This window comes from Rhea pennata, chromosome 3, assembly GCF_028389875.1.
Source record: "Rhea pennata isolate bPtePen1 chromosome 3, bPtePen1.pri, whole genome shotgun sequence".
In the NCBI taxonomy this organism is placed as follows: Eukaryota; Metazoa; Chordata; class Aves; order Rheiformes; family Rheidae; genus Rhea; species Rhea pennata.
The window spans coordinates 75,161,986-75,187,399 of NC_084665.1; the positions used below are offsets into that span (position 1 = coordinate 75,161,986).

The following is a 25,414-nucleotide window of genomic DNA, read 5'->3' on the forward strand; positions in this document are numbered from 1 at the left end:
AGAGAGATGTTTTGCTTGTATTTATTTTCAGTTCTGTGGGAAGGGAGAGAACTGCTCTAGGCTGATGCTCAAGCAGTGTGCCAGACCAACAGTTCTTGAGGCTGAAGACTAAAATCCTGACAAGCATGACAGGAAGGAAGGAGCAGGGCAGTGAGAGTTTCCTCACAGTGCCCTATTCAAATTACCTTAGATTTACTCTGAGAAATCCACATTAAAGTTCAGAATGGCTACAAAGTCTGTACTCGCCTCTGCCCTTTTTCTGAGGCTGCAAGTCAGGCAACAGTTAAAATTATGAAGGTGATTTCCTTTTGTTCCTTAAGAAATGGATTCAATCCACTGTCATCTTGTATCCCTCACTGGAAACGTTTAATTTCCAGTTTATTCAGACATACCATTGCTGTTTTATTTTCTCTAGCATGTGCAAACCTTGCAAAGACATAGTACGTAATATCAAATGTAGCACATTATATTTGTGAATTTACGTACATATACATATATAGATATATACATATGCACATATGTATTTTCCAAACCAAATGGGTGTGTTCTTACTACATATTTTGCCTTCTGGTCCACAATGTTCCTTCATGATTGTAATATTAATAATGCAGATTGAAGTCATTAATCCCTATATTCAGAACTGAATAAATAAAACTGTACTCATTTATGGATAGCCTTAAGTGTTTTGTGATAGTTTCACTGCAGATAAATTATGCTACTGATAATCTTTTAGAGCTGTTTTTTTTAAAACATAATGCAGTACCTTTTTTTTTTTTCTAGAGTATAGAATGTCTCCTGCGATAAGAGATGTGTTTGGTGCTTGTGGCTAGCTTTAGACAATCTGAGAAACAAATCCCTCTCAGACTTGATTTACAAATGTGAGTAATTATCTGGAGAATTTTAATGACTGAATTTGTAATTTATTTAAATTTAGATATGGTGTGTGTCTACAATAGCTTCACTTATAGAAGGCAGTCAGATTTTACAGGGCCAGAAAAGTGCCTAGAAAAAGATGGCAGAGCTTATTATGTATAGTTGTCAATACCAGGTCATTTTAAGTAAAATAAAACCTGTTAGGATGCCTCTTTTGCACAGCGGAAGGCCCAAATCCTTTTATTTCTCTTTTTTTTGTTGTTGTCTTGTGTCATAACTTTAAACTACTGTATTTTGTAAGTAAATTAATGCCCCTTATTCCAGATGAAGGGCATCTACTCTTTTCTGTTTGTGTGGAGTATGATTTAGCTACAATTTTACCTTAACACTAACTCTAATAATGAATTTAAATCTAGTAACAGTGTGGCATTCGGATGAGGCCACATTCTTCTTCCTCTCTTCAGAGGATGAAATAGGAATGTATGTGGAGATGGTCCTATAGGGAATGAGAGCTACCTGATTCATTTCTAAATTTACTAGTAACCACGATCTAAATTTGTGCCAAATCTAAGCTAAGAGAATAGGCCAAATTTATGTAAAATGAAGTTGGAAAAAGTAATCTGAACTTTCCTGGATGCTTGTAGCAGCAATGTTTACAAGCAGTGGTTATATCGTTTTAACAATGATGTAAGATCTATTAGAGACATCAGTAATGGAAGTGCCATTTGCAAAAGCTGGCAGTGGTAGCAGGAACACAGTTTATTCCTTTGGGAATTTGAACAGTCTAGATCTTCCTGCCAGCTTTGCACTCCCAGAAACATGGTGATAGCAGTGCCTTGTGACCTGTACACCTAGGTAGCTTCCACTCACCAACCTAAATCTATCACAGCTGGCAGCTCCTTAAAATTGAAGTTGATATATTTTTTTTGATTACCTGCTGCATCAATATCTTGTAATTGTGTTTTTATTCTTCAGTGAAGGAGCTTTTGTTAACTCTCCAAATGCCGAAGCCTGACACAACCGATCAAGTGTATTTGTTGTCCCTTAAAGTATAAGGCTTGCAGATCTCTTGGGGCTGCATAATTTGACTTCCTGTGTCTGTTTGCTGTATATTTGATTAAAATCCATTCTTATGGATGGAGCAGTTATTTCTGTTATGTTCGGTGGCAAATCTGCTGCCAGTCAAATTCCTTCCAAAGGGCTTAGTGCACGTAGAGAGTAGGAGGAGCATCAGCAGCATTACAGAATGCAGCAAATACATCTCCTGCAAAGGCAGAGGAGAAGAAAGGAGAAAACTTTGGAGAAGGGAAGGAGGAAATAAAGTAACTGAGAGAAGAACATACTGTTGGAGAAAGAAAAGATATAAACGGCCAATCAAGTGCTTCAAGCATTACAAAAGCAAGATGTCACGACCACCAGGAAGAAAGCAAGACAATCACAAAATAGTAAGACCTTTTAATAACTTGCAATTAAAATTATGCATGGAATTAGAATCAGCTGTTACTGAATTAATGTGTTTTATACAGTCATGATTTCAAAATAGCTTGAGAGTATAGAAAGCAACCAGAGTTCACTAAGAAATTCTGGGGATGACTCTCTCAGTATGAGAGGGAGGGCAACCTTTATAGGTACAGTGAGCTGCCAACAAGCTGCCAGTTTTAAAACTGTGCATAAAAGAAGACTATCCATAGGAGCTGGAGTCTGTCAGATTCTGAGCAGTAATACTAAGATATGCTCTAGGAACCTTGATATCTCTCTAGCTACCTTGATGATGATATGAAATGATATTCAGGTAGTCCTGCTCTCAGCGTGAATCGTGAGGCCAGAACTGTGCTCCTGGTTTGGGGAAATGAAGCTGTGCCAACCACATTGCTAGAACATGAGCAATTACAGGATTAGATGGTTCAGCTGCAGCATACCGGGTACTCACTGTGTGCCTCAAAGATAGCACACCATATCTTGTCTGGGGGTTTGTGTTGCATGAGCAGAGGTGCTTCTTCATTCTTCTAATGTTACACAGTGCACTTTCACAGGATCATAAATCTGGCTTTTAAGGGCAAAATCTGATTCTTGGAGAAACAGTGGTAAACTTTAACTGTCATTTGTGGAGGTTGGCTTTGACCATTGATCTCATAGCAGAGAATTATATCAAGTAGAAGTTATGTGGACCGAAACTTTCTTCTTTTTCTTCATGTTAATATTCTCCTAAAATTTTAGTAGTTGTTCTAGATACACTGTATACAAGAATTTCCCAAGAGGACTTCTTAAACTGCATGATCATAAAAAAGTTTATTTTGTACCGTTAAAGTTATCATTTATTCTCCTTCTTGTTCTCTAGCTGTGGTATCTGAAATATGACAAATTCAGATAGTAAAATCCTATTCAAAGAACATTTGACCTTTTACCTTTTCTCATGGAACCTGTGACATTTTAATCTTACAAGTGAACGTCTTTTTCCAGAAAGGTGGATGATTTATTCTGGTTTGAAACATGAAGTGAGTCACCTCATTTGGATGTGATGCCATTCCTTTGCACTTCAGAGTTTCTTTCAGTGAGCACTATGTGTCACAATAGCTTAGGACATTCGCTGTTTATTTCTAAAACTAAGAGTTTTCTCATCAACAAACACAGTTTGTCTAGCCTGCTCTGTTATGCAGAGGTCTGGATAACAAGTCAGTTTGGTATAAATCTGTCCACTGGTATAGTTAGTTCAACAAACAGCAGGATTCATGAAACTCTTTTACAAGTAACTATGGCCTCAGACTGTATACACTCTCTTAACCAAGATCACAGCATCCCACAGTCTTACGCCTCCACCGCAATGTGGGCAGTCTCACCCTTCCTGCCTATCCTATTCTGCAGTTGCACAGAGGACTCTGTATCACTTGCCAACATGACATCCTGTTTATCCATTTGTTTTCCCCATTATATCTTCAATTCTCTTCTGCATCTCCTACATCACCTTCTTAGTGGGTCAGCTATAACATCTGTCCTCTCATCTATGCAGCCACTGACTTCATTAGTACATATGACTGTTGATATATGTATGCTCCCATGAAGTATGGCTGAAACTGTCTGGTGAAGTCAGTAGCTGTGAGAAAAGGCCTTACAGAAGGTTAAAGTGATCAGCTAAGCTTCAGTTCTATGGAAACTCAACTTTAAGCTTACGTTCATGATGATCCAGGTCAGAAGGCAGCATGAGGGTGAATGATGAGTGATACGGGCTGCTGGAGGAGAGGGCAGTGGGAAGCTCAAGTGACAAAGTGACAGAGGCAGAGATAGTAAGCACAGCTTGCTGAATGTGATGGATAGGACATGCTGTGCTCATCATTGGGAACAGGAGAGGGTGGGTGCACTTTGTACCTCACCAGGAGCAGTCTGTCCCAGGATGCCCTGCCTGTTCAGTCCTTTTTCTACTCATGCTCCCACCTAGCCACAGTGTTTGCCAAGGGTCAGCCAGGACTGTGAGTTCTCCAGACCAGGATTCCTACACCTGTCAGATGTAAGAATTTTGGTAGCAGCTTTTTGGTAGCAGCTTGAGCAGTGGAGATTTCCCAGGAGGCTTTAAGTCAATTAATATTATGCCAATACCTGAAAAGGGGAAAGTGGACAAAGGTGTCCACATTAAAAAAAAAAAAAAGTATTATAATTTATGTCAATCCACATGAGTTTATGGGGATAACATTTTGTCAAATAAATTAATTTTTTATTGGATTGCAAGAGTGACTGATAAATATAATTATGTTGATATAGTATGCTTAGGTTTCTCTAAGGCATTTGCCTTATTACGCCATTGTATTTTTTGTTGCGACTGAAACAAAATAGAACCTGTGTGAAATCAATTTACTGCATCAAAATCTTGTTAACTAAAATTTGGCAAGTGTGCAATATTATTGTAAATAGGAATTATCACCAAGGAGAGTTTAGGAAATGGTCTTAAATTAGTTAACATATTTAATAGTGTCCTGTTGAAAGGGGAGCATTTCTTAAATTCCAAACCTTTGATGCAATGAGCAGGAGGAGGTCTTTCTACCAAGTCCTTCTTTCCTTTCCTGTGTGATTTGTTCTATTGCTATCATTGGTGTTTACCATTATTGTTTTCCACAGATTCTAAACTGAAAAAAGACCTCTGATTTACCCACCTGCCACAAGCAAGTTTCATTTTCTTGAATTTGTGTCCAAGAAGTTTAATGAGAGCCAAAATACTCCATCCCTTTAGGGCTAACTGCTACTCCTACTAAAGACAGGCAATTCTGCAGTGCTATGGAGGTGATAAAGCAGGATCCTGTCCCAGGGGGAGAAAAGAAGACTTTCCTCCATCTTGGTGAACAGCTAAGGATCCCAGACTGGTACTTGTGAAGAGATCTGTAAAGAGACTTTGACTTCTTCCATTGCTGTCAGTGCTACAGAGCACCATGCGACCCTGCTCTCAGGGCAGGCAGCTGTGATCTTTACCATCCCTTCAGTCTCACTCATGTAGTGCAGCTGTACCAGCCACAACTTCTGCATTAACCAACTCAAGCAATATCTTTTAAGAATGGTTTAAAAAGCACCTAAATGAGGTTTAGCCGGTCTTGTTTAGTTATTCAGACCAAGTGTGGGATTCATTCCATTTAATATTAGCTACTTTAATTTTTGGAGTCTGCTTTTTGTTGCTTATTCTCTCACTACGAGTAAAGGAGAAGGACATTGCAAGGAGGCACATAAACCAGATGCTGGTCTGATAGGCTTGATTACCCTCTGCAGCCACTTCCTTTCTTCTTTGTTGATAGACGTTGTCTTAGATGACCATGTTGGACCTAGATGTCTAGGTTTCAGGGGGCAAGTGTTGCATTGGACTGGACTGTGAAAATCATTCCTGCCAACGTGGTTTACATTTCTTTTTAAATTGCATTTACATTTCATAGCATCACATTGTGTTTCTTTTGACTGTTTATTAAAAGACATAGAAGGAATTGCATGTACCCATGTCATTTTCCCCCTATACTTCTTTTTATATTGTAGGACTGGCATTTACCTACAATTTCATCCTCTGTCTCTGCACATCACATGGTATACAGCAAATATCTGTGTTACAGTTTTGTAGCTAAGAGTTTCAGAAGTAAATATTTTCCTTAAATATAAACATATATACAATATATATTGTACGCACACACACACACAAACATCTATCTATCTATCTATCTATATGTATACACACACACACTAGAATCATTCCCTTAGGGAAAAATCATCTCGTTCTTCTAATAGACTCTGAAGCATTGTATTTGTTATATTGCACAAGATCCTAAACATTCAGATAGGCCTGGGCAGTTCTTTGCATTCCTCAGATCTTCTCAGTCACATCAGTCAAGATTACTGCTTGACCATTGGCAGTAGGGGAACAGCTCTCCTCTAGCTGTTCGTCACAGTTTCCTGGCAGTCCCACGTTCAGCAATCCAGTGATGCAGCAGTTGATATAAATGCTCTAGTTAACTTTGGCTGTTAGCGAGGTCCAGCAGCATGTTGGAAACAAACTACAGTTTTGATGACACTGTTTAATCACTTAGGCTAACTTACCAGTCAGCATCTCCCTGCTAGCTGTACCTGCCTGCAGAGATACTCCGTGAGCAAGTGATGGCCATAAATCTCAGTCAGCAAAGAATACCTGAGCCTACACTGGGAAGATGGACTTGTTTACTAAATGAAAGGAGGAAAAATGAATCTACACTAAGGATGAGTTGAGGTTATGTTAATTATGATGTTAGCTAATTGTGACCACATTTCCCAGTGTAGATAAATCCTCTGAAAAAAACTAGTATTTCCAAATCTAAGTAATCAACTCATGTCAGGATGAATAAACATTTACCTTCTGTTGGTTGACAGGAAATGACATTTTAAAAGCAGGCTACACTAGCAATAGGTGTACTTTTGCTTACTTAGATGTAGTGGAAATAATGTCACAATGAGACTGTCTAGGCATTTGGAGAGTTTGTATAGATAGTGACATGTTATTTGTAAAGATTTGTAAAGAAACAGAAATGTTAATGGGATTGATTCTTTTCTGCTTTCCTTGCTGTGTTATTCTTCACACTTACACTGAATGATAGTAAATTTTTTTTACTGTTCTGAACTAATTTTTTTATGTCTACTTTGTATTTTGGGGGGAAACAGCTAATGATTTGAATCAAATCACATATATCTTTTTGAAGCAACTGGAATTTATCCGTGTACATTTTTCAACTTATAAAAGGACTGATAGCTCATTACCTCAGTTACTCTTCCCATAGCTAAATGCTTGCCATTGGTCTAGAAAGTCATTTGATGGCATTTTTCAATCCAGCATTCATACGCATTGTTATAGGACTGCAAAATTTGTCTGATTGAAGTAGCTGTATGATGGCAAATTGTATTTCATACAAGCAAAATCTCTGCACAGAGACTCAAGTGATGATGAAATTAGGTTCTGTCAGACTTGAACTAAAGATTTCAGTGGTTACAAGTCCATGGACAAAAATCTCTTATTAATGTAAAAGGTATTTTTATTTGTTTTTAATACAGTAGCAGCTTAGAAGTGTGGTAAGAGTTTGATCCTAGTTTGTTTCATTCTCAATTTCCACCTTTATCTGGCAGAGCAGAGAACTTTTTGTGCTCACTTATGGTGCTTTGGTAGCACAGCTGTGTAAGGACTATGAAAAAGATGAAGATGTCAACACCTGTTTAGACAGAATGTAAGTATTATATTTACTCAGCATTACAACATTCAATTTCACCCATAATGCTGTTTATCCAACTGCATATTCTCTTTCAGCTTTATGTCTGTTATTTTTTGAGTTCCAGAACTTTATTTAGGACTGCACAAAATATGAGAATAATATTCAATATTCTGTCAACGGGAGTAACATTTATTTATGAATAAAGGAAATCAGCAATTAACTTTTCAATTCTCCTAAGAAGAGTGTGGGGACTGTTCTGATAGCTGACAGTTGTTCCTTGTTGATCCTTTGTTAAGCTAATTAATAATATAAAATTTTAAATTCTATCTCCTATGTCCATGCATCTTTTTTCAGTTTCCATATCAACTTTCCTTTTCTATTTCTTCATCTCTATAGTATTTAAAACTGTTCAAACTTTTTATTTCTCATGGGTGTTTTCTAGCTAATACACACTTGGGTGTCCACTTTCCTTGTGGCCTTCCTTCCCGGTGCTTCCCCTCATAGTGTTTTTGCGACTTGGACAGCTAGCTGGTGGTCACAATATCAGATGTTAGGGGTTTGGTTTAGGTGGCCAAGTCAAAGGGAGCCCCACTGTAGTCAATAGCCTTCCCTGAGGGCGTAATTCAGGAGTCTGACTTGGGTACTCTGAATTGTCCTATGGCAGTGGCTCACTTTTCCCCTGGATTAGGAGCCCCCTGGCCTCTCAGCTTTAAAAATAGCATACAGCAGAGAGTGAAACAGCAGGGATGATCAGTTAAGAACTGATTTTTATACAGACAAACTCTTTGGAAAGGGAAGATCCTGTGTGTATAGGATCACGTGATTCTGACTGAGATTCCTAGGTATTATCAATATAAAAATAGTATCATACAAAATCAGACAGAAGCTAATTTCAAACTGCTTAGTGAGAGAGTTCATACTTTCAGGAAAGTCAGACATACCAAGTGATGTACAATAATCACACTGAACAGAGTAGACACTCTGCTATTAGACTGAAAGCTAAGCTAGAATAACAAATGGCAAATAAGCTACAATTCAGAACCTATTGGTGGAAGTTAGAAAAAAAAATCATTGATTTTGGAAAAAGAAAAGTGATTTATTCACAAATTGAAAATTGGCAACATCCCTCAAGTAGTTACTTGATATTAATCCCTCATTCAGCTCTGATAAAAATGATACATTTCCAAAAATATGGGTTTATTTCTGGTACTATGGCAGAAATTAGGAAAAAGTAGTTTTGAGAGATGTGGAGACAATTTTTGTGCCTCGTATTATTGTTATAGCTATTTCTATAACACTTTAAGTTATTTCTGCTTGCTTTTCTCTTGATAAAGAAGATGATGTGATGAAATAAGTTTCATTAGAGTACTATGACTTCAACCTTGCTTCTGTGAAGATGAAAACAGCCCGGCTTGGGGAACTGGCTCTGTAGATCAGTCCTGTGACAGATGGGAACAGTATTCTGAGCTGTCTCTATATTTGTACATACATATATAACCTGTAGAGAGAAGATTTTTTTTCCCCACTGTATACTTGCCAGATAGCTGCTTTTCAGTCTATTATTCATTTGGCTTTGCAAATCTGAGGCCTAAAAATTAAAAAGGATCTAAATACTGTGTGGTACATCAATAATACATATGTTGCTAACTGCTTAGAATATATTTACTGACATTATTGATATTGATATTTAGGCAATAAATAAATATTTCATAGTTTTCTGGTGCATTATACACTGTTATTTTGAACCTCACTCTGCCAGAAACACATTTTGTCTTGTCATCACATTAGACATCAATCACTTTTTGTCTTCTTGTCATCAAATATAAAACAAAATCAGTGAGAAACTTTCCATTGACTGCTTTGCAGAGGATGTAAGATATCTGACAATCAGAGATTAAGAGTATCCACTTAGATGGAAATGAAAAATTCCATAAAAACATTTCTGAATTGGTTCAAATTCTTTCATTACATTTGTGTCAATCTCAAACTTTTCCTTTTTCAAAAAATGTTTGCCTTAATATAAGCATTTCTATTGTTTACACTTTTTATTTATTAACCTACGTCAGTGTGTGAGAGTGAGCAATGAATATTAGTTTTATGAAAAATTTCATTAGCTTTCATCTTTTTTATTGTCCATTCATTTCTCAGAAAATGTATTGTTTTAAATGCAAAATACAAACTGTATATTAACTAGCAACCTTTGGATTCTTTCTGAAATTAGTAGGTGAAGGGAGAGAAAAGGTTAGAGAGAAAGAAGACAAAGAGGAAAATGTGGAGGAAGAGTCAAAAAAAAAAAGTAAATCGGTAAGAGGATAAAGTGAAAGGGACCAGGGACCAGCTGTGAGTCCATTTCCTACGGGTTTCCTTTGCACTAGCGCTCTGCAGTGAGGATGCCAAGGATTAGATAAACTTCATGCCAACCCCAGAGGTGAATGCTGTGACTTGAAGGGACAGTTGTTTTCATTCACCTTTTTAGAGGCAGCATGAGATGAACTCTCTAGAGTCACTTAGGATTGGAGAAAATCCTATGCTAAGTCTTTTAGTGATAAAACAGTATGAATTGGCCTTCATTTATATAATATTTATGTATTATATATGTTATATATAAAATATCTAATATTTAGATATCTCTATATAGATATATGTATGTATAGATAAAGTATATATAATCAACATTCACATCATGTTTGCTAAGTAGGAAGAATTTAAAGAAGTACAATTTCTTACATGACTACATGAAGAGCAGGTTACCTGTACTGCAAAATGTGGTAGAAATAAGAATCAAGTCTAGTGAAATCTAACGTCCTTGAAGTTATTTATTCAGGAACATGCAGCTGTTTCGCTGAGAAAGCATAAGAAGCAGATTAGGGAGACAACAGGCAGGAAGAAATACCCCATTCTAAATGTTAACTTTCTTTGGTTTTCCTTTAGGGGGTATGACATTGGCATAAGGCTGATTGAAGATTTTTTAGCTCGTTCAGCTGTGAAAAAATGCCGCAGTTATTCTGAAACTGCAGACATGATTGCACAGGTAAGTGAGATTTATATTCTCTAGAGGTTGCTCACCTTCAGTGGTCTCAGCTTTTCCCCCCTTTATTTTATCAGTTTGCTCCAAAACTCTGTAATCTACATCTCCTGCTATATTGTAATTGCCTTTCAAAAATAACTGTTCTCCACAGTCACACACATACTTCCACTGCATTAAATATGGCCTTTTTTCATATCTATAACTTTACATCAACTAACAGCACACAGATGCATGGCTATAGAGAGGAGACATCACTTTCTGCCTCTGTAGCATAATTGGTAAATACCAGGCTAGAAAGGAAAACATTCAACAGGGCACAAAAAATGTGATGTTTAGTAAGTCAAAAATTTTGCATAAGGTCTATTAAACCTGCAGTGGTAAGTTTGTCACCAGACAAACAGCAGACAAATGGTCACCAGAACAGCAGACTTTGTTTGCATGAGTATTATTTTTACACAAGAGTTGAGGACAAAAACTCAAAGTGAGATACAACCGATGAGAGGCTGCTAAACCCTGACCTAACATAATTTTAATGTCAGTTGCTAACTTGATCTTAAAATTCTTCTGTGAAAGAGAATTCACAGTCTTTCCTAGTAGCCTGTTAGATGTTTTACCGTTAGAAGAGTAAAAAACTTTCTTTTTGTTTGCTTCAGATTAAGTTGTTTTCTTCTACTCCTGCCAGAGGCAAACAACAGAAAATGATCCATGATCAACGGACTTCAAAATCAAACATTCCCTTGATTTTTCTCTCCAAAAAACATAAGCCTTAACTGCCTATTGTAGTCTAAAATTTTGATGTTCTTACTCCTGCCCTCTGAATTCTCACCGACATTTAACCTTAAAAAGGAAAATGTTAGGAAGAAGCTGCAGGATTTTGTGTGGAAGCAAGACTCCATGGAAGAGGAGAGGAATTTTAAGAAAAGAAAGTGAGAGCAAAATTATCCTCACTACCCACAAATCAAAATGATAAAATCAATGTGGATGCTTCTCCACTGCCATTGGTGGAAAATTATCTGTTTCTGAACGGTCTTTTGCACTACAGTCAGACAGTAAAGATCTAGGAGGAAGCTCAGTGGCAATATGGAGGCTTTTAAAGATGTATTTTTGCCCCTGGGGCAAACCAGACCTCCCAGAGAAGTAGTTACAGAAGTCTACAGGGTGTCCAGTCCCTTTAGACTGCTGCTCCACTGTAAAGGAGATGATACTTCAGAGCTATTCAGTTAGCCCAGAATTTCTGATACCCAGACTGCTGTGAATGACCCCTTTTATCCTTAATGATCTTCAGCTGGTAAGCTGGTTGTCAGCTGTGTCTGGCCTTTCCTGATGACAAAAATTAACCATACTTTAGGAGAAAGAACCACTTGCTAAGCGGTCATTTGCTCTAAGTGGAGATCTGGGCATCAGTTCTTCCTTAATTGAATGGAGATTCATTTCCATTTGCTCATTTTGGGAGACAAAAGTATGCCTGGCATGCTTTTTGATTGCTTAGAATTACCAGTAGCAGCAGCTAAAAGCAAACATTATGTTTAACCACTAACTACACAACAGGGAAACACTGGGTTAGTGTATTAACTTAGTGATATGCTAGTAGCACAGATGTATCCTAGTGCAAATTGCACATGAATGTTACCAGGTAATGTGTGACTCTGCTCACGATAACTGTATCAGAAATTCCTAAGTTACATCTGACTGAAATGGAAGAACGGATGCTATCATTCAAAAATTTGTGTCATAGGGAAACTGATAGCTGTCATAGAACTAGAGAAAGGACCTCTTTTCATCAACTATTGCTGATAAGGCTGTAAACTAAATCACTGCACATGCACAAGCACAAAATGTACATATATACCACAATTTGCCAGAGTTTCAAAGCAGAGCAGGTGACATTAACAAATCAGAACCCATTAACTCATGAAAGAGTGAAAACTAAATTATTCCTAAAATAAAGCATGTCAGATCAGTCTCTGAATCTGAGTGACGTATCTCAGGATCAGTGTGATGTGTAGCAAGGCTTCTAAAGAAGCTAAGACAGGGCAGAGGATCCATTTGAGATTCTGAGAACAGCTAAATGGAAAATATAAGACAAACAGTGTTTCAATCACTGTGTTAAAATAGACTGTCTCATTTGAAATGATATCAGGCATGAAAATCACATTTTGGTTCATTTTATATTCATCTTTTCCAGGTAATATATGTTCTTTGTTTTCTCTGGGTTTTTATAAACGTATCTGTTTTGCTGGGTCTAGAGCTGCATCCTCACAGTTTTCTTATTTACCAATCCTGCAGTACAGCTGGACTGCTATTCTCGATAGAGAAGGTTCAACAACAAAATTCAGTGAGAAGTTAACCGTGGAAGCATGGAAGCAAGGAAAAGGGTGCTTCAAAAAGACATTTTTTGAGAGAAGTAATATTATTTGGAAAGATTGGAACACCCTTTAAAGCATGCAGTCCCTTGAGTAGACTATTTTTAGCAAACTAAGAGGAATACTGTAGCAGCAGTATAACCTTTTGGGGGCAAAATGTGATATGCAAAGTATTTATAAACTTCTTTTACAAAACAATTTTGAAGTAGTCTTTAAGCACATTTTTCAGAGCCAGATACCAAAAAACCCATATATAAAATGACCCAGCAAGTAACTGCAAATACACTGTTAAAGTTGTTGGCTCAAAATTACACAACTTTTTAGATGAACTGTTTAACTGCTTGCTAGGAGGGTTATCAGCAAGCAGAAAGTGCTTGAATACTTAACTCTTCTTAGGTACAAATCTGTTAAAGGGTGAATGTAGAGAGTAAAGTCAGTTTAAAGGTTAAAATAATTAAAGCAGTTAAGCAGTTAAAGTAGTTAAAGCCAAACATCCTGTAAATATAACTGGGAACCTGCGTTCCTTTGGAAAGCAAAAGAAAAGGAAAAATCCATGGTAGTATATACAGAACTGAGTAGCTAGTGGCTTCCTAACTTTTTCAATCGTTCTAGACTATATTTAAGCACTATTAAAACGTTAGTGAATTTTAGTCTTGCTACCTAAGAAAGATGGTCTGCAGGGTGAGGCTTGACAAAGCACAAATGGTACATTTTTAATTCCTACCTATGCATGGATTTCTTGGTTGATGTTATGCAAGATGTAATCCCATAGAGTTGCAGTCATAATTTTTGAAAATATAGTAGCGCTTTTTTGCTTCATATAGGTGTCATTTTGAAGGCAGACCTGTAGAAGTGTCTAAATAGGTATTCTTTTCTTTTTTTTTCTTTTTCATTTCATATAGATAGAAATGAGACAGAGAGATTTATGGATGCACTTTCAAAACTTGTTATTCATTTTACTTCTCTCTCTTTGGCAGACAAAAAGAAATAAGAAAAGACCTTTGTTTTACCCTTAGAGAAGTTGTGTGAAGCAGCTTTTAAAAGTTGTTTTAAAAAAATCATTTCTGAACTGTTCGTTAAATTACTTACTTATGTAATCGCTTAAGTTACTTACTCCTCTGAGTCTTTTCTTTCTCAATTTTCACTTAACTGTTTTCCAATTTTGTCTTAATTTGGTCCTTCAAGGCACTACATACAAGCCACTGATTTTGCAGTTTCCATGCAAGTTTGCTTTTACTCCGGAAATTTTAACAATAGAATTTGGAAAGAGTTGTAAGGGAACATACAGCCGAAACTCAATTGAAAACACATGAGGGGCAGTTAGCATGTTTAACTAGTTATTGCTTTTGTAACAAAGACTTGGAGTTTGACGGAGCAGTGGCTGTACAGTAGAAGAAGAGTATTTAAATGAGGAAATTGGATTCTGGTTGGTTTCTGGTTTATTTATGCATTGATATATTTAGTGGATATCAGAGTTAGTGCAAAATCTAAATTTTCCAAGAGGAAATGTTGATTCTGCTGGTCTTTTTTTTCTTCTCACTTTGTTTTGGATAGCGTCAACAATACATTGATATAAACCAGGTTTAGTGATAGCTGCTTGAAGGACAGAATGAAATTTGCCAAAATCTGATTCTAGTTGAAAACGTAGGGTCAAACTGGGGTTTATTTTGTCTGTTTTTGTAAATGTTTTCCTGGAGTGGTGTGCAGTTGTATTAAATCACAAGCATTTTGGCAAAAAAAAAAAAAAATATAGCTAGACTACCAAGGCCCTGGAAAGAAGGGCTGGTGAGGGACTTGGGCTCATGCCAGGCAGATATTACTGCACATAACGTAATGCAGGGCAGCTGCCATTCAAGGTAGGAACCAGACCTGGGGGGAGAAGGGGCACAAAAGGGCCATGCCTTCAGCCTGCCAAGCAGAAACGAGCTCTGCGTTGTGCCATGGGGCCTGTGGGCACAATGCTGGTCTGGGCCGGAGGACCTGTCTATGTGCCCAGCAGCTTCTGCTAGGGTCTAAGAGTGACTTGGGGGTAAGGATGAAGAGAGGAGGTATTGCCCTTCTGCAATGACAGAGAAGGCCAGGTTGCCAAACACTCCATTTCAGATGTTTCTGACTGCTCAAGTGCACAAAACGGAGTTTTCTCCTGGGATAGAAGAGATTGCCAAAAGCCTGTGGTCTGATCCCTCTGCCCTCCTCCCTCATGAAGGCTTTCACCTCTGGGTCCCAGCCTTGCAGCACGGTGAAGACAAGACTCAGATAGGCAGATCTTCCCTGTCCTCATCCCTGCGTCAGCCCACTTACTTCCTGCCTTTCCTGATCAGACCATTAGAATACTGAGTGTCCTTCTTTTTGTGTCTGCTACTATTCCTTTGGTTTTCCATGCTGTCAGTGTGGAAGAAAGGGTGCAGAGAGCTCTAGGAAGTGGAGAGCAGCCCCGGCAGTGGGGAGAGGAAAATCCTGTTAGGTGTTGTGTTTCCTCTTCCCTGCCAGGGAGGTGAGGTGAGTCTGGGCAGTAGGTGTTGGGGCATCTGTCAGGAAGAAAGAGAAGAGCAGACAAATGGGAAGGGATATTTATCCTGGAGCTTAGCTAATTGTAGCAGGAGAGGAGCCTCTGGAGAAAAATGCATACCTGGTTGCTGGGCTGCAGAGCAGTAATGTGCCTTTTCTTTCAGCAGCCCTAAGGTCGAAACGTGTATCTGATTCTTCTTTGGAAGACTTGAACCCAGTTTGTTCTTTCCCTTTAAACTGCGTGTGATAAAGATCCTTATCTTCTATGGCAGTTCTTAAGTGATCTCATCTGAATGGCTGATGCTGCCAGGGTCAGCTTGGAGCCTATTTCTGTATTTTGGCCAACTGTAACAAAAATACAAAATGCAGGTACAGCCTCTGGAGCTTGGCATAACCCAGAGCTGCTTCCGTCACAAGATGGCCATTTTCATTTGCCATTCATAGTACGACATGTGTATCACAAACCACATGAGAGTGCTCCTAATGCCTGCTTGGATCTCAGCGAGCTGCAGAGACACACTAGTAAGCAAGTGAGGAACTATGGCGGTGGCATTACCACCTATCCAGGCCTGCAGACAGCAGATCCATCTGGGAAGCTACTGATAGATACTTTCCCCTGTAACAGGGATAATTCAAGTATTGCAATTTATTCTTTTAATAGACATTCTAGTAGGTGAAAACTGACTATATGAATGTCAGGAGAAAATATATAAACAGAAGAAGTCAAACTGAACAGGAAGTTGCTACACTAATAGATTGGGTTATGAATAGTTTTCTGAATGAGATTGGAAAACCCATTATGTAAAGGGCTTTTCTGCACAGCATCCTTTCAAAAGATTGCATAATCCATTGTGTAAGCAGAGCTTCCCATTTGCTATCATGAGTATTTAGTAAAGTGAAATTGTCTGATTACGTGACCACCTGCAGATCTGACTTAATGGTGTCAAACATGCCTGCTGTTGTGACTTGCATTTTGACGGTGTTGCCTCTGTGCTTTCAGCTGCAGCAGATAAAATTGGACATAAAAAGATAATGTATTTTAAGTGTGCTGCAAAGTGAGGCAGCTGGTATAAAATACATTAATATAACATCTGCTTAAAGACCACGTTTTTCAAAACAGAAAGAAAATTCTAAGCAGATAGTGGAATTAGTTCTTGTATTTTATTAAAAGAAAATGAGTAAATGGACTGCAAATGAAGGCAAATTTTTCCTTCCACTGAGCACAGTGAGTATGAGCCATGAAAACAGAACAGCTGCATAGATTACATTAATTCATTGATAAGGATCTGATTTGAGATGTGCAGAAAAGTGATTCTTTCCAGACTCAGAGAGACAAGAGGTAAAATGCTGCATAAAAGCCTGCCAGTCACCCCTGGGAAAGAAGCTTGGCAGAAACTTCATCTTCCATTTATACAATGTTTCTGGACACACCATGTGAGATCCACATTCCAAGTGCATGAGGTAAAACAAAGCTCAGGGATAAAATATATTTATCAGAAATTCTGATTCTGCAGACCTCTCACATGCCTTGCCTATTAATTCCTCTTGCCACATTCTAACTTTCCAAAGATATTAAGAAAAATAAAATCAGCCTGCTGAAAAAAAATTTTTTTTGTTGTTTTAAAATGTGGAATTTCCTTCCAGCCTCTCTGTCTTATGTTGGCTGCAGGCCCAGTACAAACAGTATTCTGCAGTTCTACAGGCTGCACCCAATGTCCAAAATCCACCAAAAATGAGAGCTTTATACTTTCTCCCACTGAAAAGCTGGGAATAAGCCAGTACTAACTAGTCTGTGGAGGCAAAATATTAGCGATACATTTTCGCTTTTTGCAACAAAGCATTAACAACTACTCTAATTATGTTTTAAAATGACTTTTTTTTTTTTTTTTTTTTTTCAAAATCGTGGAAATGTTAAACCATTTGGGAATCTCAAGTTCTTTATACCCTATAAGACTGTAAGATTTGCCCACTCCAAGAAATTACATGGCACCTGACTGTCAATTGAGGTAACTATTGTGTGTGAACATGTCAGGGACTAGAAAGCCAGGGCTGATTGATGTGACCATCCGTGGCGTTATAGGTGCAACAGGAGACCAAAGGCACACGGTTACCTTGAGTGACTGCAGTACTCAACGCTATGCGATAAGAAATGACTTGAAAGCAAAACTTTTACTTCCTGTGGACTGTCAAAAAGCCACACATCTGTTATTATATACATGCATTTTAAAATGATATTACTTTATGATACTCTCTTGATTTACATGGAACAGGCACGCTATCTGTTTTACATAGGAAGTTGTTAAATCCGTCTCTCAGAAGTCACTGTTCAGCCCTTTTTACTATCATTGCTGTCCTGTTTGGATCAGTTCCTGATACAGAGCCAGTGCTCACAGAACATGAGCTTTTGATGGCATTGAGGACTAGCCTGTTCTCACTGATGCAGAAAAATACCTTCATGACTACTTTTTGGAGCAAATGTGTAATTGCAGTGAACAAGAAAAAAGACTATTGTGAACCAGAGAGACTAAAACATCTAGAAATAAGCTACATTAGCAGGATATTATAAAAAAGCTGAAAATTGATGTGGTTTATGGTGTTTCCTTTCTGTCTACAAAGTCCAGCACTGTCTCTCTTTCCTCACTGATTTCCTTCTGGCCTTGCTCAACTAACCTATGAATTGTGCTATAATGTTGTTCACTGCTATTGAAAGAGTAGAGCTGGGAAGCATCTTCCCACGCCTGAAAAGCTGGCAGGGGAACAGCTTCTGGTTCCGTGTTCTCAAAAAAGCTCTTCAGGTTTCGTTCACTCAGCTTGGTGGCGTACAGCTGGAAAATCTGCTCCATTTGCTCCTTCTCTTTCTCCATGTATGTCCTCCAGAACTTCAGCTGGAGGTGGCTGACTTTTGACTGGCAGCTGGCACAGCATGTAGTTAGCAGGGACAGAATAGCAGTGGTAACTATCACACACCAGCCTAAAATCTGGGAAAACAAAAGAAACAGAGCCAGTGAAAATGCCACTTAAAATCGGACCATCCAACAAAGTGATAGCTCTTTGTTCAGAGGGCCTGCTGCTCTTCTCGGAGTCCTACTACAGGTGAATAATACTTAATGCATAAGTATTAATGGGGCTTCTACATCTGGACCGAAGAGAAAACAGAAAAAGTCAGGATCAAGACTTCTCAATATTGCTCATTTTGATACCTTTTTCCAAGGAGAGGGAAAGCCGGTTGTTTTTTACAGTGGAAAGTAAAACTCTCGGGAAAAGTTGGCTTATATTAAAGGCTGCACAGAAAGACACAGACAGCCTCAATTTTAAATGACCCTATTTTATAACTAAGAGAATTTGGATGACAAAAGCTGGAGAGACTTGATCAGAACAAAGTCAATGGCAGAGGCAGGAACTAAACAGATGATCTCAAATCTACAGACTGTATATAATTTCTCACAAGAAAAAATCTACAAAAAGTCTAAATGATCCATCAAAAAATATAATGACTTAGCAGTGTTATACTAGACCCGAGAACAGGAATAATGCTTCAACACTTTAGAGGGGATAATTGATGAGCATTTATTGCAAAAATATAATGATCTAATATGTAGTGTGTTTGAATTCCTCACTTATTTGTTACAGAAAGGGAAAACTGGGTAGATAGGAGAATAAGCTGTCACAATTACTAGTTTCTTGAAAACATTAAATAATATTAACCATCAAGAATTAGGATTAAAACACAAAATTCAGAATTGTGACAAACCAGAAAACCATAAAAAAAGTAAGTACCTTTTGGCCCAGGTCAATCTATATTTTAATTTTTGAGATGTGTTGCTTTCAGATTTCTTTTTAATTAAAATAAAGAAGCTATTATAGCACTAATTAGCTAACAGAATATAAATGATTGTTTTAAACTAAAAAAAAAGCTTCCTCTCATTTGTTTCCCAGAAAATTCACTGAATTCTAAACTATTCCTGTTAACTTTTTTTTGAAATGATGAATCAGCCTTTTATCGTAGAAAATAAATGTTATGTCAAAACTATATAAAGATCTTCCTCTTGTCCAGGCCTTTAAGCATGCTGGAAGCAGAGGGTAAAAGAAATAAGAAATAATGTGTGCATTGAAAAGTTGGCATTGCAATAGAACCCAATTCATTTAAACACTGATTAAGAACAGTTGCAGTGGTTTCAGAGAGTGGCTTCTTTATCCTGAGATAACACTTTTTCTGCATCTCTCAACTATTTTGTAGCCACTGCAGCATTTGACAAAACTTTTTTAAGGAATATTTTAAAGGAAAAACCTACTTTCAATGTCTCAGGTTGTGGAAAAATGAGATTGGGATTCCTACTGTGGGATGTTCTCCCACAGGAGAGCAGAAATGTGAGCACAACCTGGCCAGGCCAGTGTGGAACAAACTTTCTAGATTTCAGAGCCCTGTATGAAATGGAATAGATGTCCCATGCACTATTTTAATGGTGATAATGTGGAGAGCTAGAACCTGCCTCTCATGAACTTCTCTGATTTACAAAACAAAACAAAACAAAGCGAAACCTTCACAACCACAACAAAAAGCAATAAAAATCCATTTTTAGCTGAGGAAAAGTTTCCTCAGAGAGATCTGTGAAACAGAGAGGCTTCATGAAAAATTAGCCTGTTAAAAAGGACCTGTTAAAAAGGTCCCTTTTAACACCTTTTCACCTTCTTTCAGCTTGGAGAATGGGTCTATCTATTCTCATGCTATCAGCTGAGTCCCTTTTCTTTCATTGTTTCCTATACATACAACTTAAAGTCTTAAGAACTGTCTATTATTTGCTTTTGAAAACATTCCATTAAATTTGTCTGCATTCCAGCCTTTTCAGCATTGTACTATTTGCATGAGAACTTGAAAACAAAACTGAGTTCTGGGCTGGAAACAGTTCCAGATGGATGCAGTTGTCTGACCAAAACTTACTGGCTCCACAGGTTATTTTTTATTTCTGCTGTTACCTGGCAATTATCTTTCCATCATTTCTGTAGATTTTCATTTTTTCCCCTTGTTTTGATGTTTTTGTCTCTAAGTTTTCTTACATTACAAGGCAATGAATAAAACTAACACAGCAATACAGGAAAAGGTAATATGGTCTCAGCTTTGCATACTCTGATTGTTTTAGCTTAGTGGTTCTTCTTTTCTCCAGGCAGAAGGAAAATATTTCATGGAGTAGTGATATCAGCAAGTTCATGATGTGAGATGAGAGGAATGCAAACATAAACAATTTATAGAAGCTGTGTGACACAAATCTGATTTTCTAACATTCTCCCACTGTTAGTGACCTAAGATTTCATTCCTGTCTCCAAGATAATTTAAATCTCGTTGATGTCAACTTTTTAAAAATAGAACAGGCTCCTTTAATGGGGTGTCATTTCTTAATTCAGCTTCCTCAAAGAACACAGTACTTTAAATTTCTTTCCATTCATTATAGAAGAAAGTTTTAGGTTTTGGTCCATACCAAATGGTAAGGTAAGGACTAGGTCTTCGTGGTCGTGACTTCAGTGGGACTTCTCAGGGCTATGTCACAGCTCAAATGGAGCTAAAAGATTTATAGACTTTGTTTTGCAGAGCTGCATCATGCCAAAACTTTAAGTGAAAGCAGTGGTGTTAGTTTAGCATCTGATGTTAGGATCTCTCACAGATTTATCAGAGCAGTAGGTGAAATGATATGATGATCTTAAGTAATTTTTCTTACCTGAGACTGTGCTTGAAGAGTTAGTTTGAGTTCCTCACTCTCTGGAAAGGACAAGGTGCTTTTGCCACAGGCTACCCTGTGTAGCTCTTCAAAGCACTTGACAGATTTGTTGTGACAAACTGCATGTAAGTAGGCAGGATTTTTCAAGCCACTCATGGCACATTCGTAGAAAGTCCCGTTGAGCAAAGCCACAGAGAGCCACATTACCGGGGCTACCAGAGCATTTAAAGTGATATATCCAAAGACATAAAAGAAATGGCAAATATTCCCTTTTGGGAATATTTTTCTGGGATTCACCCAGCAACCCGTAAAGAGTTTCCATGTCTTGCTATTCAAGAAATATCCAATAACTAGCAAAACAAAAGCTGGGGCGAAGAGAAATACCAAACCATACCTGAAGTTTTCATCACTGCAGGGACATCTGAAAGCAACAAGAGAAAATACACGTTCACCTCCCACTGTCAGCAGAGCCATAAAGCTGTAACCAATAGCAGTTTTCTGCTTCACAAAGAATTTCAGGATTGTTTGGAAACCATCCATGTCTGATATTCGTTAAAGAAGTAAAACTCAAGACCCTTTTGTCTGTGTTGTAGCAGTCTGTGGTTGTGGATAAAGGGAGAGCCCTTCAGATGAAAAATGGTCTGCTGCTAGCCTGTCTGCTTTAGCGCCGCGCCGTCTAGATAGAGTGGTGATGTCACTGTCTGCGTGAACAAACCCACATGGGACCCTTTCACTAGCAAAGCGGATGCTACAGAGTCGTGGTAAAATTTGCTACAGATTCGTGGTAAAATTAATCAGTAGGATCAGAAACGCAGATTAGCAAGTAAGTTTGCCAGCTTGACAAACTTTTTTTTTTTTTTTTTTTTTTTTTTTTTTTTTTTTTTTGACTGCAGTTGCAAATAAGAGTAAAAACACACATTCACCCGTTGCAGGAGTTCTTGATCTGTGACCAAAGTCTCCAGCAATATAGTAATGGACCTGATATGAATGCTAGCAGTTGCAGGGATGTGTGACTCTACTTAGAGCACACAATAGATTCAAGTGACGGAGTTTCATCCTTTGGCAGGTTGCTTTCAAGATGTACCTTGGGGTCACCCCCAGGGTGAGCTGCAGCAGTGCCGCGGGAAATGAGTTCTCTTTAATCCTGGATAAGAACCCATTAGTGGACTTTGTGGAGGAGCTCCCTGCAGAGCGAGCATCACTTTGCTACTGTAACCTCCTCTGTGGGGTGATTCGAGGTGCCTTGGAGATGGTAAGAAAATGCACGTCTGTTTTCTCCTCTCTTTGTTAATACACAGAGGCACAGGAACGCAAAACCTCTTGCCTAGATAAAAGTAGGAAACTTAGTAGTATTTAATCTCTCAGATTTAGTGTGTGCTTCTAAACAAGGACTGACTGATCATGGCTCCTAAGGTAAAGAAGCACAAATTGGTTCACATCCACACTGTTTCAACTTGAGTCCTTCAGTAGCTGATTTGTATGCAGGAGCTAGGTGCAATGGGTCAAAACAGGGATGTGGAAAGCCAGGGGTCCCATACTGGACTTTTCTTGCTGCTCCCTGATCCTATTTCATTTAGCAGTGTAGGCATACCAATAATAGCCATCCCTATTCCTTTCCAAATGTATGAAGATAAATAATATTCTTAAGTTACAGCAATATAATTGGAACATCTCATGAAATAAAGTAAAATAAAGTTTGGGTGAGTATAATTTTAAAAAACAAAGCATCAGAAGTGTATCAAAAGGCATTCTATATTTTATTCTTAAACTGAAGGCTCTTACAAAAGAATACATGAAGTTCATCATTTGAAAGTGACTGAGTTGTAGAGCCTCTGTGCCATTTTCTGAAAGACTGTATTTGTTATTTCACTGTGCTTCTGCCGTTGAAAATCTAATTTGTCACATTTTCTATGTTTCAGAAAAATTAAAGCTGTGTGTTATTTATGAAAATCAATTGAAAAATTGTAGTAGCTTATATAAGACTAATTAACAAATATATTAATAAGCATCAGTATATGACCATGTGAAATTTTGTGATCACAGAATCATCAAGTATGTAATTTAAATTCCCAGAGCAAAGCAAAACACAATGGGGAAGATTAACGTATTATGCAATTTCTATTGTGTACGTAAACTTCCTCTTTATTATTTTGGCTTGGAAAGGCATGAAAAAGAATAGAAATCTCTTTCTTATGAAACTTGAGAAAGAGACCCCTCTTGTGGTGAGAGAGAGAGAGAGAGAAAAAAAAAAAACTAGTTATACTAAAGATTGGGAAGAAAACTGAACATTTCTCTGCTTAACTGATCAGTCGTGATTCTTTCTAGGTCCAGTTAGCAGCAGAAGTTACCTTCCTCCAAGACAAGCTGAAGGGTGATGCTGTGACAGAAATTGGAATTACATTTTTAAAGAAGACTGAAGACAAAAAGCACAAAAGAAATAACTGAAAGAAATATCAAGAGGAATTCTTGCCAAGGGATATTTAGCTCTTTTTGTTTCTGAAGAAGTTACACAGGGTAAAAACGAATCAGCTGCAATCATTCATAAATTTGAAAGGGGAAGAGAGTCAGAAAGCAAACACAAAGTAGAGGGGAAAAATCTTCATTATCATGATACAGACATCACTATGAAAGATCAAAATGGCCTCATCCTTTTACTTCCTTCTCACATAACCATGATCTTGATCTCAATAGCAGTTTTACCTCAGTCTTGTGTGCATGCTGGATCCAAAATATCCATTCAGAGGCCCACTTTTTTTTTTTTTTTTTTTTTTTTTTTTTTTTTCCAGCAAAATGTGACTAGTCTTTTCCCACTTTGTTTGTTGTTAATGTTTCAAAGCTTTGTTGCCAAGAGATGCTTTTTTCCCCCTGGCTGTTCGTAGTTAGGAATAGTAAATTCAGACCTAAATGCAGATTCTCACTATGAGGTATCGTTTTTGACAAATTGTGGTTTGTTGTTCATTGTCCTTTACACTGAATAGGCTCTTCCCTTTGATACCAAAAAGAGAGGAAATTTCACTGATGGCAGGAACTGGTTTATTATGGGCCTTTCTGGTCCCAAATGCAGTTTGGCTGGAATGCCTTTCCCAGCACTGTACCTGCGTCAGGCTGCAGCACGCTGATGGCCGTGGTGATATTTGTATTGCTTCAAACTTAAACCTTTTTGCAATTCTCACTTCCATGTTGTCTTCAAGGGCATTGGTCTCATGACCAAACTGACTTGACGCATGGCATAATTAATATGTAGTCACTGCAGATCTGTAATTCACCTAAGCAAACTGAAATAAAAACTCAGAGATTGATGTTCAACCAACTTCTGGGTAATTGTGTGTGTTTCTACCTGACCTTTGCAACCAGCCGTTCAATATCTCCCACTTAATAGTGGATTTTATTCTTCACAACATACCTGAGATGTAGACAAATAGCAGCCTCCTGCAGACCTGAGTTACAGAGTAAGATTTAATGTTTTCCACAGTGTAACATACAAAATCTTGTTAGGGCTGGGATGAAAACCCAGGTCCCAATTCCTAGCACACTACTCTACCACAACACCAGCTGAACTTTTTCGTTCTCTGGGAGCCAAAACCCTCTTTTCAGATTAAAATACAAACTACTGATTTAATTTATTCAAGCCTAGATTTAACTTTGATTTTATTGTTGTGATTTTTTGAGCTCTTCCCCTGTTTTTCCCTCAGTCTGCTTTGTTCTTAGTCCTGCTAAGCCAGGAGCAGCTCTTACCTTGGGGCAGCAAGGTCCATTCCCACTAGAGCTTTATAATCCTAACTATAATCTTTCTTCCTTTCTTTGTCTTAATAGTGAAATACAGTGGTGGCATAGGGCAATAGAAATTTAAGAGGACTTTTTTTTTTACAAAACAGTAACTAAGTTATTCATTACCCAGCCCTTTCTGGGCTCAGCCCAACTTGCTGTTACAAGTTAAAATAACAAGTTACAGCATGTTACACCTTGTTACAAGGAGCATATTACAAGAACCATATTACAATATGTAATAAGTTTCCCTAAACATTTCTTATCATCAAGTTAACTCTTTTGGAAGTAGACCTGCTTTCATACACCCGTATGCCTTCAATGGGATTTTTGGTGATTATGCCTAAGCTCACAGAGATGATAGGCATGTGGCACCTTTGGCTGACCATGAAAAGGTCCTTTACAAGGTAATGAACATTTTTCTTTTTTTTTTCTCTCTCCCCCCTCCCTGAATATAGCAACTGAATCCTC

General features: G+C 37.9%; 2 protein-coding genes across 3 annotated transcripts; one reads left to right on the forward strand and one right to left on the reverse strand.

Annotated features, from left to right (window-relative positions):
- Positions 1 to 1,473: 1,473 nt before the first annotated feature.
- TRAPPC3L (trafficking protein particle complex subunit 3L) lies at positions 1,474 to 23,949 on the forward strand. The gene is given in 7 exon segments (XM_062573070.1): positions 1,474 to 1,488; positions 2,089 to 2,143; positions 2,146 to 2,318; positions 7,486 to 7,583; positions 10,500 to 10,599; positions 22,245 to 22,430; positions 23,504 to 23,949. Coding segments are annotated over 7 exon segments (747 nt in total). The 3' UTR covers positions 23,624 to 23,949.
- CALHM5 (calcium homeostasis modulator family member 5) lies at positions 16,610 to 21,845 on the reverse strand. Of its 2 annotated transcripts, XM_062570953.1 has the most exons (3): positions 21,573 to 21,622; positions 21,179 to 21,297; positions 16,610 to 18,445 (listed from the first exon to the last, which is right to left on the reverse strand). In XM_062570953.1, exons 1-3 carry the CDS (start codon positions 21,583 to 21,585, stop codon positions 18,056 to 18,058), a joined length of 522 nt encoding a protein of 173 aa, XP_062426937.1. In that variant the 5' UTR covers positions 21,586 to 21,622; the 3' UTR covers positions 16,610 to 18,055. The 2 variants fall into 2 exon arrangements, with proteins under 2 accessions (XP_062426937.1, XP_062426936.1); XM_062570952.1 differs by having other exon boundaries at positions 21,179 to 21,845.
- Positions 23,950 to 25,414: the final 1,465 nt, after the last annotated feature.

Excerpts from the sequence above, each read along its gene's own strand:
- CALHM5 (XM_062570952.1), bottom strand. The coding sequence starts at position 21,718 with ATGGATGGTTTCCAAACAATCCTGAAATTCTTTGTGAAGCAGAAAACT. Across the intron at positions 18,446-21,178 it reads CTCTTCAAGCACAGTCTCAG|ATTTTAGGCTGGTGTGTGAT; the intron begins GTAAGAAAAATT and ends TTGTTTTCCCAG.